Source organism: Symphalangus syndactylus, chromosome 6 (assembly GCF_028878055.3).
Source record: "Symphalangus syndactylus isolate Jambi chromosome 6, NHGRI_mSymSyn1-v2.1_pri, whole genome shotgun sequence".
In the NCBI taxonomy this organism is placed as follows: Eukaryota; Metazoa; Chordata; class Mammalia; order Primates; family Hylobatidae; genus Symphalangus; species Symphalangus syndactylus.
The window spans coordinates 117226756-117244424 of record NC_072428.2 but is presented as its reverse complement, the minus strand read 5'-3'; the positions used below and the strand labels follow the sequence as shown (position 1 = coordinate 117244424).

Here is a 17669-nt window from a genome sequence, read left to right as displayed (position 1 = left end):
CAAATGGCGGAACCGCCGCGCGGCGCCAGGCAAACTTTGCAGGGGAACCGCGCGGCTTGCCGGCTCTACTTTAAGCATTCCCGAAAAGAAAGCATGTGGCGGGACACTTGTCATCTACCATGTGTTATTCTCGGTGACGCTTTCTGGAGCTGTGTTCACCGGGGACCCGGGCTCGCGGGTGCTGCCCGCTGTGCTCGGGCGGGCGTCGCGCCTCCCCGCGCCGGTCCCGGGCTCGCCAGGCAGCCGGAGCCGCTGGGCTCCTCCTCAGCCATATTCCTCCTTCTACCGCTCCCGCTTCTTCCCACCCTCTCACTCTGTCGTTGGGTCCTCCCCTTTTTTGGGGGGGCGGGGAAGGGGGGATGATTTTTAAAAATCAGAACTATTGACATTTCTGGTCTCCTCGTCGCTTCGGGCTGAAGCGCGGAGGGGGATCCGCGGGCCAAGGGTCCCCGTCCCTGCCCGCGCCAGGGCCGCTGGGTGACACCGAAATCCAGAGGCTCCCGCCCCTCGGGGGTTCCTCCTCCCGCTTCCCGAGGTGACTGGTTGGCGCGAAGCGATTGGCGATCCCGGGCGCGATCCCGGCCGCGGCTCCCCGCGCCGCGCCGGGTGAATGGCCGCGGGCGGAGGATCGGGAGGCGCCGGGCGCAGACCAATCGCGGCCGCCGGTGGGAGTATTTGTTATTCACATGGAAGAGACTTGGCGCCGGCTAGGCCAGCTCAGCCCCCTCAGCCCAGAGATCAGCCACAAGTGCGGCCGCTGTGCTCGCCTCACGCGGCGGCGGCGGCGGCGGCGCTGACATGGAGCTGCGGGCCCCCAGCGGGCTTCCTCACCGCGCCCTCTGCGGGGAGCAGGGTAAGACTCGCTGCCCGGCAGCAGAAAGCGGCTCCGAGGAAAGCAAGTGCCGAATCACGGGACGAAAAGCCCCTGGCCCCCAAACTTCCCAGAAACGCCCTTCTTATTGGAAAAGGAGAATCCCCCCGTTTTATTCCCCTTTCCGTTTTCTTCTCTAAAACCTTTCAGCGGACAGCCAGGTGCACCATTCCTTCTCCGATCACTCTAGTGATTTGCTTTTCCTGAGCACAAGTAGATGGCCCTGCACGTCCGTAGTCTGTGAGAGAAATAGCGGGCGGAGGTGACGGGAATGGGGGGAGAAGGAGAGTGGGCACCAGGGGGCGAGGGGCTGGCCGGGCATTGGAGCTTGATTGGGTGTCTGTTGATTTTACGTTGCAAAGAACAAGGCAGCCACCCCTCTTGTCTGCCCGTGATTACATTACAGTAAAGAGGTTCAGAAACGAGGGAGACTTCACCCGGAACTCCCAAGGCTTGGAGATGTGATCCCCCAAAAGTTTAGTCGGCGAATGGGAGACTGAACGGTGACGGGAAGGGGGCAGGCGTGCTCGGCGCCCTGACGGGGCGTGCGGCGGCAGGATTTTAAAGCGCTCTGCCTCGGATCGCCTGCCCCGGGTGACCTCCCGGACCTGCTCTGGTGGAATCCGGACTTGCCCCGCGGAGATGACGAGGTACCTTCGTTTCGCGAACCTAACAGGAGGGATTTCCGAAGTTAGCGGCTTCCGGGATGAGTCGGGGTAACCCCCGCCCTCTGAGCGTGGGCTGGATGGTTGTCTAACCAGGACCTAGGGAGGATGGGGGTCGCGGGGGAAGCCAGGCGCTTCAGGGTCCTCGACACCCGCATCCCCGCACGGCGCACGCTCTGCCTCGAGTTTGCGTTCTCCGAGTTAGCACGGCGAGCTTGGGATTTCCGTGCCCCTCTTTTGTGGCTTTCGGGAAACGCCGGAGTTCCGTGTCCTGTTGGGGGTTGGGGGATGGAGAAAAGGTCTCGGGGATCTTGTTTAAAAAGCAAAGGCAAACGCGCCCCGACAGCTCCTCGGCAGCTCCCGCGGCTGGCGCGGCCCCAGTTTCGGGCGGCCCCGCGCGGGGCGTGGGCGCGGGCGCTCGGGCGGCCAGGTGCGGCGGGGGCGGAGGCTGCATCCCCAGCGCGCGGGGGCACCCGGGCGGCGCCGGAATGCCCCGGGGCGCGGGAAAGGCAAGAGCAGCCTGGCGCTCCCCCCAGGGCCCCAGTCTCTATCTACCCAGAACCCGGCTTCAACAGCCCAAGGAACTGAGAAGAAAAAGGAACGTGCGCTGGGGAACAGGGGATCCGGGCAGGCTGAGTGGCCGCTGTTATGGTAGAGATAGAAACAGAGAGGTAGAGATGGACCGCTCAGCCAGGCCAAGCGCGAAGCCCATCCGCCCAGCCAGAAAGCTCGGAGATCCCTTGAGCTTCGTACAGTTGGTGAAAAAATAACAGAATCACCAAAAAAGAAAAAAATTCCCTTCGTCTGACACGCGCTCCCTTGGTGCAAATGAAATGCGGAGGGACACGCGAGTCACCCAGTTGCGCAAAACCGCACCCCCGCGGTTCCCTGGGGAATTACTTCCTCCGTGGCCCAAACTGCGAAGCCTGGTGTCAGAGGGTGTCTGCGCACCCAGGATAGCCGGGGTGAAAACAGACCCCCTCGGCGGGTGCAGAAACCCTTAAGTCCCCTAAGCAAGTCCTACCCCGGGAGGGAATGCCTTATTTGCCATTTGGGGGATCCTTTACCACAAACCTGAAGGTGCGGGAGTCTCTGGAACACCCAAGAATACACTAGAGTCTGGGCTACTACCGCGATTGAATACAAATCCTGCCAACTGACAGAACTGGAAAACAGGCTTGGTGGTGGAGATACAAGAAAAATCATGAACGGGAGAAATGCATTCCTATGGTAGTTTGTATTTTGCTTGAAAGAAAAATAGAGAAAAAGAGCCACCAGCAGGTAGATCGTGGATAAACAGCTTATTGCACTTGCGTGTAATTTCCATTTTCCGTTATGAAATTGTTTGTCAATAATTGCAAATGGCTACAGAAACCACTTTAGTTTACCTTGGTCACTTGCTTGTGAATAATACGGTGAAAGATCGCTGTAGGAGGCAGAATCAGCTGTGTGCAATTCATTCTCTGGTTCTTGAAAATGTGTGGCTTGATAATTTTGAAAAGAAAAGCTTCCTCCGTCGGGGAAAACGAACCAAGGTTTTTTAAAATGCAATTTTCCCATTTTAGAGTCAACTACAGGTTGTACCATGTCTAAGATAGAGAATTCTTGCTTTTGAATAAGGGATATGGGGAGAAATAGATGACGGGAGGCTTTGTAGGAGACAATCGACCCGGAATAAAGAAGAAGATACTGAGAACACAGCTCTATACTGTTATTTAGGCTCAATTTGTTCTGTTTGGATTGTGCTAGCTAGTTCTGCCCTGTTATGCACCCTTCGAAAGTTATGGCTGCTTGAATAATTCTAAAAACATCTACATCCAAAAGGAATAGAGAAAAGGAAGAGCTGAGCTCCAGTGAGTGCAGGAGAAAGTTAGAGGTCTGGAGAGATGTGCTCTTTTCAAAGTTGGCTGAGCAGGTTGAAGCTGCTGCGGGGCTTGTTTAATTGGTATTTATGCAGCAAATAACCCGTCTGACATTCACATTGGCAATTGCATGCCAATCTTTGTGTATGAATGTTCCATTGTCTTCAGGGCACGATGCACAGCACACTACACACGTTTTTTTCCTTCCAAGTTTCCTTCCTATCACCTTCCTCAGTTAGTTAGAATGCCCATCATAAAGATGACCTTGCTTTAGTTGGGGGGAGTGGAGTTGCTCTGTCCCAGTGTCTTAAAAGAAGATGCTGCTTGAATTTCTCTCTTCCTGGACCCACAGCCAAGATCTGGCCACATCTCCATGTCTGTCAAGTTGGCTGGCTTGTGGAGGTTCAGGAAACTTGCTGTTTTCTTTATAGACGCTGACTGGGCATCCCCAGACTCACAAATGTGGTTCATTCAGTAGGGATGGCCACTTCATGTTGTTCCCAGGAGAGGCTATGAGCTGAGAGTTGGCTGGCTTATTGTTTCCATTTCAAGAGGAATGGAATTGGAATTTAGATTTGGGCTTTCTCTCTTCTTTTTTTTCTTTGATTTTCATTTCTACTTGGTACTTTGACAAATTGCAACAAACTCAGCCACTCACTGGGAGGGACCCTGAGCATAATATTGTCTCATCCCACCACTTTCTCAGTGGTGGGCGTTGCTGTTGGAATGATTTGAGAGGTACTATTGAGATGCTCCTGACTCCTAGCTCCCTGCTCTGGCTTGTTGCATTGCTAGCCTTAACCGTTATTAATGGTGATATTTCTTTGGTAAATAAATTATGGCTCTCCTAGGGATCATTTTGAGAATGCAGATGTTCCATTTGGGGATGACAGTAATGCATCTTCAGGCTTTGATACCTGGTAATGAATCCACTCACTCCCTGGGGAGGGCCAAGGTGATGAAAGAACAAAGGCACTGAGGGAAGGAAGAGACCTAGTTCTGGGGAGGTCAGGGCAGGGCAGGGCAGGGCAGGAGGTGAGCAGAAGTGGGAATATCTAGGAGAGGCCTCAGAGGAGTATAGATTGTTGGACACATGTGTTGCCAATTTCATACTTTTCCAGGCAGGGTTATGCCTAAAGCTAGAAAGCTGCTGGCTATTTATTGGCTGACTTTTCCAGTGGTCATGACCCAGCGGTGGAAGCATTATATTGTACCTACAACTTAGGAAGTTTTCCGATTGTCTTGTTTTCACAACAGGAGATTATCTTGTCACCACTTTCTTCAGAATAGCGATTTAGATGCTCAGTGTCCATGACCTTTAGTTCTCCAGGTGAGGCATGGTACTTCCATTGACTTCTTGCGTCCTTTCCAGTTTTCCTTCAAGCTCTGTGCTCTCCGTATAGGCTTGCCAGGGTTGACTTTTTTTGGACCTGTGACCCTTGTTAAGGTCTGACTAGACCCAAGTGTGATGAGAAAGTGGTTTTCTTAGATCTTCTAAGTAAATTACTCCAGTGACATATTTTAGTTCTAGGACAGATTGTTAAACTAATAGTATCCCTGTGCATTCTTATAGCACTTGGCAGTTTATAAAGTACTTTGACACACATTATATTGTTGGATTTCACAAACTGGAAGATGGGCGAAAATCATTCCCCATTTTAGAAACCAAGAAACTGAGATCTGGTTAAGTGACTTCCCAGTGCTATACAGTGAATACTGGGGGAAGTAAGACTAGAATCAGTGTCCCCTAGGACTCTAGAACATCTCATTCACAGTCCTCATTATCAAATCAGGGTTAGTTTGTGATCCAGCATGGCCTCCTGCCCCCATGGGGCATGGAGTAAGGGAAGGAACATAATGGCAGTCCTGCATTTGAATCCTTGCCTGAGACTTTAGACACAGTCATATAATCTTTCTGTTTTCAGGTTCCTTAGATCCTGAATGGAGGCTGTGATACCACCTCATAGTTGTATTTTAGAGGGAAATGAAATAATGTGTCTGCAGCTCCAGGCACACTGCTGGCATTCAGTAAGTGTTGATGTCACCCACTTTCTCTCTTCTTATCTGATACATATTATAAAAAGTAGCTTATCATTACTTTAAATATGGTCTTTTTGTGCAATAGCTGTGTTATTGGAAAAATAAGGGCACAAATTGAATTCTCCTAAATCAGATTGTTTTTTTAAATGCCTGGGATTTAGCTATTTAAAGGAAACCTGTGGTGAATTCTTTTGTAATGCAAATAATTACTTTCTAATTTATCTGTTTAGTAAGTCGAGCTTCTCCTGTATCAGATTTTTTAAAATATGAGGCTGGCTTGTGTAGAAGAGCTTTCACAATCCTCTCACTGATGAAAAAAAGTCACTCAACTTGCAAACAAAATCAGTTATTGTGTTCAGTTGGCAAAGCCTTGCTCTGATGTTTGAGCGTAATCTCATATTCCCTTATTATTAAGTAATAGAATCTCAGAATAGGAAGCTGGAAGACACCTTAGAGATCATGTGGTCCATCTCACTCATTTCACAGATGAGGAAATGGAAGCACATAGGGGTGAGGGGACATGTTCAGTGTTACCAGCCAGTGACTGTCAGACAAAGATCCGATTCCAAGCCTCTGTTGCCAGGGGAGAGCTCTGTTTGCCCCATCCTCACTCTGCCCCACCAAGAATCCACAGACATGCACACATATTGCAGCATGGGAGATGATACAGAAATATGATGCATTTTCAAAACAACCAAAAGAGCTGCAAGTGTGAGCAGTCATATGAATTGATGAGAATATTCAGCTTAACCTTTTTGTTAAAGAGCTAAATGGAATGCAGCATAGGAATGCTGCTTTGGCCTTTTTATGAGAAAAAAATTACCATTCTTGGATAATGGTATTCCTCAGTGAGGATTTTACCCTATCATATTTTAATCATACCTGCTAAATGCCCAAGGAAGATGTGATGGCAGACCCAGAGAGACCCTGCATGCGTTGGTGGGTGTGTTCTCCTTGACATCAACCTGGCCAGGAGACCTCATTTGGAGCAGAAGTGTTTGGACAAACCGCACTGGATCTTCTCAGCCCTTTGAGAGATTCAGAAATCACCTCCCTGGAAATACCCCCAGATTGTCCCTTCCTAATTAGTACGTTATTGTTCTTCCAGAGCTAAGCATCGAAGATGTGCACCTTTCTGAAAGATTGCAGTGGAGGGGCAGGGCTCTTCCCTTTTCTTGTGCTGCCACAGCGAGTCCCTGCAGCACTGGGGTCTTTCTCCAAGCACAGGACCCACCTTCTGGGACAGATGACTTTGGTGGCACTGCCACTTATCAGCTCACCATCTCAAGGGTTGGGGCCATGTTCAATCCCTCTGAGCCTTCTTTTCTCATTTATACAAGAGCTAATGCCTGGGGTATGAAAATTTATGGAGATACTGTGTTAGGTACTTGACACTGGTACAGAGAAGGTGTGTAGAAAATAAAGCAGGATTCTGGGCTCTGGCCAGTGAGGAGGTGTCCTTCTGGCCTTTTAGGAAACAGAGCACATTTAGGGGGCCACAGGCTCAGGGTCCAGCCAGGGTGCCTGCTTCCAGGAGTCTTAGGCCAGGGGACTGCCCATGGAGGGCCCAATGATGTATGATGTGCCGTGTAAGTAAGGGTGGGCTGGCGGGGGAGTGCACAGGAAGGGCTATGAGGGTTCATGGTTAAGCCTCCCCAAAGAGTTGCACGGCCTCTCCCTGTGGGCCCAGACATAGTGCTGAGAGGATTTGTCCCCCTCTGAGATTGGTTTCAGGAGTCCAGACCTCACGCCTCCTTGAAACAGTCCAGCACAGGCCAGGCTTCTGCCACATGTCAGAGGCAGGTCAGTTTGAGAGAGGAGCTGTTTATATTTTAAATCAAACACAAAACATACAATAGAGGTATTTGGATCTATAGCTCTGAAAGATTATGGTTTCTTTAAAACTCATAGACTCCACTAGGATGAGTTTGGATTAAAGCTCACAAGAATTGTACCAGAGCAAGATAAGTAATTTAAGATTATACAATGAAACCTAACTGATGTAGTTTCTCACAAACTTTCAAATATATTTTTCCTTAGGCTTTTTAAAAGGGGAAACTAAACCTTCTGGCAGTGGAGTCTGATTTTTATGACAATGTATCAGATTTTGAAATAAATGCAAGATTTAAATATTTTATAAGTAGCTCTGATTTTATTGTTTAAAGTGACAAACGAAATTCAGTAAAAGCTCACCACCTGGGCAAATACAGAAACAGTTGCTCTGCTCTAGTAGAAAATGAATTACAGACTAAGTTAGCAACAATAACTCCTGTTTACTGAGCCAGATACTATGCTTTCCATGTGTGCTGTGTGGCAGGTTCTATCACCCCTTTACAGACAAGAAAAGCAAGCTTCAGAGAGGTTACGTGCAATTAATTCTATGTTCCAGAGACGGAAACTCCAGCAAAAATTCAAGTGAGCTGTCCAACAAATGAAACTGAAATGAAACCAAAACTGAACCTCTCGTTTTCCATTTCAGTGCATTCAACCACTAAACAAAACTGATTCCTGCCTCACTGCTATTCATCCCCCAATCTTTTTTTAAAAATTAAAGCTCCAAACAGAGCTACGAGATGCCAAAGAAGTAAACAATATTGCAATCACCAATAATTTTAAAAGCGACTCAATTTTATTTCTTTCTGGACTGTACAGCAAGTGGAACTAGGTTAATGCCACATGGATAGGTAAGGGTGCATTGTGACGAACAGATGGGCTGTTTGTATGTTCGTCTATAATTGAAAGCCATTTATTCTCTTAAGTGTTTTAAGTACTTGGGGGATGGCTTGGTGTAAAGAGGAAAGGCGGGCCCAAGACCCGTCCACTCCCCCTAGACATTTCTCCTTCACCTTATTTATTCATTTAGTCTGTACTCTGTCAGAACAAGGGTCAGCCCAGCCACGTGGAATTGGTCTCAAATTCTCAACTAGTGATCGGAGTTAATGAGGTTTTACTATCACGTGACTGGTTTTCCTTATGAAACTGTTAAACACAATCTTACTTCTCTTAATGGGTGGCCGGTGTAATTTATGGCCTATCACTTAAATGGTTTCATCCAGAAAATCAGGTTGACTTTCTGAGTGTTTCCTTTTGTGGAATGCCTGAGGTCAGGCTGTTATTGAATCACAGATTTTCTGAGGGAAAAGCAGCTGCTAGGAGAATCCAGTGTGAGGGACTACCAGTTAAGTGGTGAGAAAAATCAGAAAGGACGAAGTATTTTGGGGGCAGCACAGAGGAAATCTAAGGCTTAATGTGTGCCGGGAGGCAGGGAATACTTGTCTTAGGCTGCACAGAACTATCTCAGCCGAGTGGGCCATTGGCTGGTGAGGCTGCAGGTGTTTGCTCAGAAATATGGGGCAGTGGGCTGCTATGAGCCCTCTTTTCTAATCTGAAAGTGCAAAAAATGCAGCTTTCTTTGAAGGTGTTTGGGCATATTTTAAGTTATCCCCCAGGGAAGCACCATCTTTCCTTTCGGGACAAGAAGGATAAAAAGAAAATTTTATGAACTGGAACTTGAACAAGTGAATGGAAAATACAAGCAGATGTTGGTTGGCTAGGGTACAGGAGAACTGTCCAAATTTCAGGTTTCAAACCCATATATAAATAGGTTAGAAATGAGCATTAGATTAACCATCCTGCCAAAGTAAATTGGTGCTCTTTATTCTCTTAATTAGCTGTGCATTACAAATCTCAGATTCCCTGTGTTAAGTCAGTTCTCGTTTTCAGTCACATCTCTTCAAAAGTCGTTTGAAAAAAATCTTACAGAATTAAGGGTGAAGGCTGTAGGAAAAAAACTTTGTAGATTTGCGTGTAGACTTTTTCACTTCAAGTTATTTCAATCTTGATGAATTTTTCCCCACTGAGTCAGACAAAATTAAGCAGCTCTTCAGTTGATCGCCAACTCTGATCTGCTCCTAGTGATTCTGGGATCAAGGCATGTTTCCCTCAGAACTGTTAATATACCCATTGCTCCCATCCCGACAAATTAATTGGAAACCCTGACAATGGTAATAGCAATATCTTCACATGTCACCTTCCCTGTGTGTTTCATTTTCAAGTCTTTGTTTTCTTACCAGAGAATAAGACAATTTATACGAAATAGCTGACTTTCTATGTTAATTTTTTTCACAAGCTACAAAACTTACACATTTTTTAGCTCTTTGGGTGGATTTTTTTCTCTCTTTCACTTTGTAATTGAATAATCACTTTTTCCTACTGGGTAATTTGAGGCACTAAAAAAAAAGTCATTAACAGATGACTGGCTTGTTGAATACATCACAGAAAATAATATTTATTATGATTTTGTTGACAAAATTAGAATGCAAAATTCAGATAGCTGCAAAAAAAAATAAAAACAGATTTGAAAAGAAATGGTGCCATCAGTTGCAGAATCTTTACCTTCATGGAAATAAGGTTTATTGAAATAAAATGATAAATAAAAATGCTTTCTGGCTTGGGGGAATCAACCTAGTTCCTGATACTGTTCTGTTTCCCTATCTCCAAAACAGATACTGTTCTGTTTCCCTTGTCATCAATCTCCCTGTTTAGATGCAGTGCAGCCAGGTGTTCAGAGTCACAGGGGGACAAAAGAATTAGTTTCTTACTGAATAGGGGATTTTTTTTTTTTAAAGAGGCTGGCGTAAACAGGGCTGCAAAATGTAAAACATGTAGACCCACTGAACTGAACCCCTTTTTTCCCCTCTTCCCAGGAATAATTCTGCTACAAGGCTGATTTCAAGGACATGAATTGTTGACCTCATCCCAACATCAGAACCTCAGATGTTCTAATTTTTGCACCATTCCAGGCAAGTTGATCTTATAAGGAAATAAAATTGAACCTTAGGGGTCTGATGGAAATTCACTGTGACATTCAAATCAAGAAAACTTGCTGATGCCCACAGAGCCTTTTCCCCATGGGCCCTGATGGTAGCCTCCAGAAGGTGCAGCCTCAGGTGGTCCCCTTTCTTCTGTGGCAAGAATAAACTTTGGGTCTTGGATTGTAATACCACCTGTGGAGAAAATGGTATGTGAGGGAAAGCGATCAGCCTCTTGCCCTTGTTTCTTCCTCTTGACCGCCAAGTTCTACTGGATCCTCACAATGATGCAAAGAACTCACAGCCAGGAGTATGCCCATTCCATACGGGTGGATGGGGACATTATTTTGGGGGGTCTCTTCCCTGTCCACGCAAAGGGAGAGAGAGGGGTCCCTTGTGGGGAGCTGAAGAAGGAAAAGGGGATTCACAGACTGGAGGCCATGCTTTATGCAATTGACCAGATTAACAAGGACCCTGATCTCCTTTCCAACATCACTCTGGGTGTTCGCATCCTCGACACGTGCTCTAGGGACACCTATGCTTTGGAGCAGTCTCTAACGTTCGTGCAGGCATTAATAGAGAAGGATGCTTCGGACGTGAAGTGTGCTAATGGAGATCCACCCATTTTCACCAAGCCTGACAAGATTTCTGGCGTCATAGGTGCTGCAGCAAGCTCCGTGTCCATCATGGTTGCTAACATTTTAAGACTTTTTAAGGTAGGTAAAGACATTGTCTTTCTGACCATTGTGAAAGGACAATGAAATGCTATGACTCCAACTGCAGATTTAAGAAGAAAGTGAAGATGGTGAAGGTGCTCATAGACCCTTTTGGTGTCACCAGGTTCCTCAAATGGGGCATTCTGTATGGGGCATTCTACATGTATTGGTTTAGTTCCATTATTTACAATTAACTGGATTAATTTTGACTTTTTTTTTTTCCTGAACAAAGAGAAAGGTGATAAGTTCTGTGATATATTGGGTCCTTGTCATCTTGGGATAACCTCCATATTAGGCTCATTTTAAATTAAACAAGCATTTTTGCAGAGAATAATGAACTCTGAGCGCATTTATCGTGGAAAACATTTCTATGGTATTTGAGCTATTTAATTTACTGAGTGAAACTTCTTTAAGGTGGAATGATCTGTTATGACAAAAGTTTGTTCATGAAGAAACAGTATTTATTACTAATGTGTAGATGGGAGTGACACTCTGGGAGATGAGATGGCCATAACATTGTCAGGCTTGTTATAACTACAATAGAGCAGAACGTTATTAATTCAGACTGCTCTTAGACAGACTTGGAATAATTGTATATAATTCTTATTGCATTAAAAGTTCAAATTTAGCAGGATAAATTAGGCTTTTTGATTTAGGTTTGGTGATCTATTACCCATATGTTACATTTATATATTGAATAAAATTGGAAATATGGAATAATATATGTAAAAATACTTTGAAAAGTATAAAGTGCCGTGAGATAAAATTATTGTTAACTCACCATTTTCATTAACTTTCTCTTTTTTTATTAATAACCAACATGTAGTCTTTTGTAATAGACAAAATTTGTTTAATTGAAAATACTTTCACTCTGGTTTCTTACTCAGGGGGACATGAATTTTTCAACTTAATCTGAATTAATGAGCCTTTGTTTTATATTGTGAAAAATGGTTCCTGGCTGGGTGCAGTGGCTCACGCCTGTAATCCCAGCACTTTGGGAGGCCGAGACGGGCGGATCATGAGGTCAGGAGATTGAGACCATCCTGGCTAACACGGTGAAACCCCGTCTCTACTAAAAAGATACAAAAAATTAGCCTGGTGTAGTGGCATATGCTTGTAGTCCCAGCTACTTGGGAGGCTGAGGGAGGAGAATTGCTTGAACCTGGGAGGTGGAGGTTGCAGTGAGCTGAGATCGTGCCACTACACTCCAGCCTGGGCGACAGAGCAAGACTCTGTCTCAAAAAAAAAAAAAAAAAAAAAGGTCCTATGCACATTAGATTTAGAAATATTAAAAGAATACAAAGAAGCTGGACAGATGACAGGTATTGTGACAAATGTGAACAAAGTGATGGGAAATGTCACACAAAAGATGAAAGGAATTGAATCAAAGGATTTCCGGCTTGGCAGATATCTCGGAGGCACATCTAGTCTGGCCCACTCATGACACTGGAATCCTCTTTGTAACATCCCCTTGAGTGGCTGTGTGGCCTCTGTATGGATTTTCCTAGTTTAGAAGAGAAAATGCTATGAGGCAACTTAATGGCTATTTTCAGGTAGATGAAATTTTCTCAAATAAGGAGGATGCTAAGCAGAAGCTCTCTGCGTCTAAGGAGTACTGAAGGGGCACAAACAGGCTTCAGGGTGTGCTGGAGACATTTGAGCAGGACATTAAGAAGCGCCTCTCGACAGTGAGAAGGACACAATTAAAACATATAGCCAGAGTTGCTCTAGTTCTCCATTTCTGGAAACCTTCAAGGGAAACTAGGCAGTTGTTAACCATTTCTCTTAGTTAGAGGGACTCCTTGCTTAGAGGGAAGATGTGGAACCAGAATTCTCCAGGTTTCCTCCCATATCTTGGGATCTAGGATTCCTCCCAGTTACCCCAGTTCTGTGCCACGTGGCATTTTCTGCTCTAGGGTGGTGTCCATCTCAGACATTTCTGTAACTCTTCTCTCTGATTTGGACTCCCTCCTCACCTGCTCCAAGGCATCTCTTTTCTATTTTTAACTTAGCAGCTGTGGTTCAAAAACATCACTTTTAGAGGAGAGGAAAAGTTTCCTAAGAATCTTCTCCTTTTGGTTTCCCTCCCCTTATAAACCAATTCGGGTTCCCGCCAATACCATTGTAATTCCTGTGAATCCTGGCTGTTTCCTGTAGCCTGGTGCCCAGCCAAAAGTGGGCAAGGATTTGAGGAGTGTGGTGGAGGAGATAAGGTGTTCATATGAGGTTTTCCAAGCTTGTGTGCATTTTTTTTTTTTTTTTTTTGGCCATAGAATCAGCTTATCTGCAAAATGGGAATAATAAGATTGTGTTAGATTGTTGGGTATATTTAATGAGAAAATGCAGGAAGGCTTCCATCAGGACCTGATCATGTCTTTTGGTTTTTTGGGCTATTGAAGGAAACTCCAGGCCACTTAAAGGCAAGAGGGTGTTTTGTTTTTATGCACCGGGGATCTGGCTTCTCTCTTCTCTAGTCTTCCCTCACTGACTGGTTAGTTCTCTTAATTTCTTGGGTAATTCTGGAGGGACCCCATCTGACTGGGTGAGAGGGTTACTACTGACTCTCTGGGCAGAGTCCAATGCCCCAGGCCATCTCTTGAGACACCCACCAACACAAGAGCTGCCCTTAACTGAAGTGCAGGGAGTGGGTGGGTCACTTAGCGCCAGGAGGGGGCGCTGTTATGGTAGATGTCATGACTAGCATGATCGGTTCACCGGTCCAGAGTGCGCGTTTAATCTACAGAAGCAAATCTAGTTATTAACCAAGTTATTGGACTGGAAAATCGTCTGTAATTCCAAAGTCCATCAGTGAGATGTCGGTGCTTAGCCCATCTTACAGGTAATTCTGGAACCATAAGAATGTGAATTAGATAATAGCAACTTATGCTACTTTGATTTTTGTGTGACTTTCAAGAAGCACTCCATTTGTAGTATTAATTATAAAACAATTGTGATAGAAAATTGTCTATGTATGGATGACTTCTGTTTATACATATATGCTAGGACGGACATGAAATATTAGAATAGTTATCAGAGGAATGATTAGCAGTTAGTGCATTGGAGATTGGCATATAGCTCCTTTTTGAAAAATAATACTTTTCTTAAATACTAATCTTCCAAAGGCTATGACTTGAGTAAAAGTAAGTTTTATGACAGTTTTCTCAAGCTTAGGCCCTTTCAGGGTAGCAAAAGACCCACAGAATCTAAAAATATGCCCAGAAATTAATGTATTGCTAGTTATTACCAGATAATGGAGTTAAAGAAGGTAGAGCATCTCCGTTGAAGACATGCAATGAACCTGGATCATAAGGAATACAAACAGGGTCTTAATTCATGAACTTACTCACTGTCATGCTCAACAATAAACATAAATTGGGGTTTTAAGAATGTGGTTGCGATGTGTTTAAAATTTTATGGAAAATATTCGGGCCAAATTTGGAAGTGATCCCTAAATGTCTCAGTTTTCTTTTTTTGGACAACTTTAGCAAGGCCATGTATTTTACCTGCGGCATCTTCCTAAACTAAAATGTGAAGGAGACAACATCTTCTACGCAGCCCCATTTACCACCTTCTTCAGTCTTGCTCCTCCTGTGTCAGCCTCTCCAGTGCTTTATTCCTAAGTGTTCTCCTAATCAAAACCTGATGCAAGAGATCTATGTGTTGTCAGCTGTCTGTGTTAGTATGTCTGTGTTTAAGTCAGAGGAGGATTTTATTTCCTTCAGGATCACTAATATGTGGAATGAAATGGGATTTGTCTTTGTAAAGGAGATGCTGGCATCAGCTTGGGAGGTTCATTTAGCCCCAACAGAGACTGCACTTAGTGGATAGCCACCTCCTGTGCTGGAATACAAGTGGCCCTGCTCATCTGATCTAGAGGGAAGTGGTGTCATCCTATCTTTGTTTCTCTTCTTATCCAAGCTCAGAAGCAAATGAAAATAACGGGCCTCTTTAACTTCAGAAGAGTGTTGAATAAGGGCCTGGAGCTGGACACAACCTGGGAACAGAAGATGCCGTGTGGCGTAGGTCCATAGGATACTGAGTGCTTTACTAGATTAGTGATATTCAACCCTGAGTGTACGGTGGGGTTCATACTGCTGTTGCCTCACCCACAAGGGGTGTGGGCTGCATTATTAAAACTACCTGGGAGGCTTTTCGAATGACGTGTGCCTCCCAAGCCCCTCTCCGGGAACTATTTTTATTGAGATGAGTGTCTCATATCCCTCAGGTGTGTTGGGAGTGGAAACAAACTTGAGAGTTACAGAACAAGAATTTAATGATGTGAACTTTTAAGATGCACTAGTGTGCCCTAACACACACACACACACACACACACATACATACGTGCACACACACATCGTATATCAGCTAACATGGGGCAGAGCAGACCTAGGTGATTGCTTCACTCATATAGCATGCTAATGGATTTAGATAACAGAGGTATCAATTAGGATAATGTGACATGTAACTGCAGAATAGCAGACCCAGAACAGCTCCATCCTATACAGAGGTATAAACGACACCTCAGGGGCTTTTGTATTGCAGATAACCCAATGCAAAGAGGGGCCCAGCTCCCCCTAAGAGATTGTGTAGTTTGGAAAGAATTTAAAAAGGAGAGGGTCTTTGGAAATGTTTGAGAAGCCCATAAATTTGCATTTTATAAAGAGCTCATTTTTTTCCCTTTTCTAGAACATTTCCACTCCTCTCCTTTAAAGCAAATCGATTCCTCCAAACACTAATCATATGTCTTACTTTGAGCAAAGATTGAATATTCTAAGTTAAAAATAGCACATTGATGCTGGAGGTAGCTCACATTAATGTCCACAAAGATGCATTGGGTCCTAAGAGGACACTGTCAAAGATAATTCCTCTCTCTTTTGTTTTTCCAGTTAACTTTACCTGGATTGTTAATTTTCTACCCTTGAAGGATAGGGGTTAGATAGTCTGTAGTGTATCCTTCCCAAAGCAATCAAATGAGACTTTTAAGTAGAAATCCATTTGTGGGTGGGCTAGATAATTTCACCCTATGTGGAAGTGTGCTGGTTATAAATGGCTAAAATTGATCTTCATGTGAAGTCAATGAAATACTGAGAAGCATCTTGTTTCCCTGGCAGTCTTCGCCTACCCTGCTATGTTTATGAAGATATATTTTCTTCCAAGAGATTCTACTAATTGTAGCAACCACTTCCATAAAGCCAAGCATTTTTTGAGTTATTTATTGCATACAATGGGTTTTATTAGCTTCAAAACTTTGAAAAAGTAAATCTGCCATATCCGGGCTCATGTAGAGATGAACTCATAAATGAGTGCAGTCAGTAAACTCAGTAGGAGGTAAATTTCGTGTTCAATCTCATTTGATGGCAAATAGATAATGGAATATTGGGAGATGGGCTTCTTCAGTCAACTCTTTGGTACTGTAGCAGGGTTTCATTTAACTTTGAAAAGGGCTCACTCTCCTTAGATGAGAGAGGACTGGTAAGTAGCACTTCAACTCCCAGCTACAGAGATCTTTCAAAATGGAGACTTGGTAGTGTCTTTCCCCTTCTTAAAACTCTTTAATGGCTAGGGTTTTCCCCAGGATGAAGGTCCACCTCCACTTCGGGGATCCTTTTCTCACTTTCCTTGACTAGATTTTCTCTTTGATACAAGTAACAAAGAAGCAGCTTGTGCTTCCTTTCCTTAGCGTCTCTCTCACTGGGTTGTAGTTGTTTACCTACTTGTCTGCATCCCCCACTAGACTGTAAGCACCATGTGGGCAGGGGCCATGTCTATCTAGTTTGTTGCTGTATTCCTAGCACCCAGCATCGGCCTGTCAGAGAAATAATGAATGAATGAATAAATCGTACCTCTGTACTCTCTCTCTCTCATCCCAATCTCAGTGTTGGAAATATGTCTTGAATAGATAGGAAAGAAGTATAATTTTGTTTATTTTTCTTGTATACTCCTTTAGAAAAAGGAGGGTGATATGTTTAGGCTTTGTGTCTCCACCCAAATCTCATCTTGAAATGTAATCCCTATAATCCCCACATGTCAAAGGAGAGACCAGGTGGAGGTAATTGAATCATGGGGGTGGTTTTCTCCATGCTGTTCTCGTGATAGTGAGTGAGTTCTCACGAGATCTGATGGTTTTATAAGGGGCTCTTCCCACTTTGCTTGGCACTTCTCCTTCCTGCTACCTTGTGAAGAAGGTTTCTTGCTTCTCCTTTGCTTTCTGCCATAATTGAGTTTCCTGAGGCCTCCTCAGCCATGCTGAACTGTGAGTCAATTAAACCTCTTTCCTTTATAAGTTACCCAGTATCTGGCAGTTCTTTGTAGCAGTGTGAAAGCACACTAATACAGAGGGAGAAGCGGAGAAAGAAGGAAACATGATTGTATTTTGAGAGTTGCTATTTTCATGTGCTTTCTCTTTTTCCTACAAATTTCTGTTTAAACATATTTTTAACATTAAGAAATTGCACTGTATATTTCAAAATTGTTAAAAGAGTAGATCTTAAAGGTTTTCACCGTACACCAAAAAAAGTGTGAGGTGATGGATTTGTTAATTAGCCAATTTAATCACCCCATATTGTAAACATAAACCATCACATTGTACCCCATAAATACATATAAATTGTCAATCAAAAATAAAGTAAAATAATTAAGCAAAATACATGAACACATTCTCATTTTGGAAGGTTTAAGCAATAAATAGTATGAAAGGAAAGTCC

The 17669-nt window shown here is 44.3% G+C and overlaps 1 protein-coding gene across 7 annotated transcripts in view; it reads left to right on the top strand.

Annotated features, from left to right (window-relative positions):
- The first annotated feature begins 532 nt into the window (after positions 1-532).
- GRM8 (glutamate metabotropic receptor 8) overlaps positions 533-17669 on the top strand; it is an 845179-nt gene continuing 828042 nt past the window's right edge. For 4 of the 7 annotated variants that reach the window (XM_055283870.2, XM_063642236.1, XM_063642238.1 and 1 more), the window contains exons 1-2: positions 533-853; positions 10145-10965. In XM_055283870.2, coding sequence (XP_055139845.1) covers positions 10456-10965 — 510 coding nt within the window. In that variant the 5' untranslated portion in view covers positions 533-853; positions 10145-10455. Of the gene's footprint in view, positions 854-1396; positions 1522-5323; positions 5427-10144; positions 10966-17669 lie in introns of those variants that run through there. The other 3 variants (XM_055283871.2, XM_063642237.1, XM_055283872.2) reach the window with 3 other exon arrangements.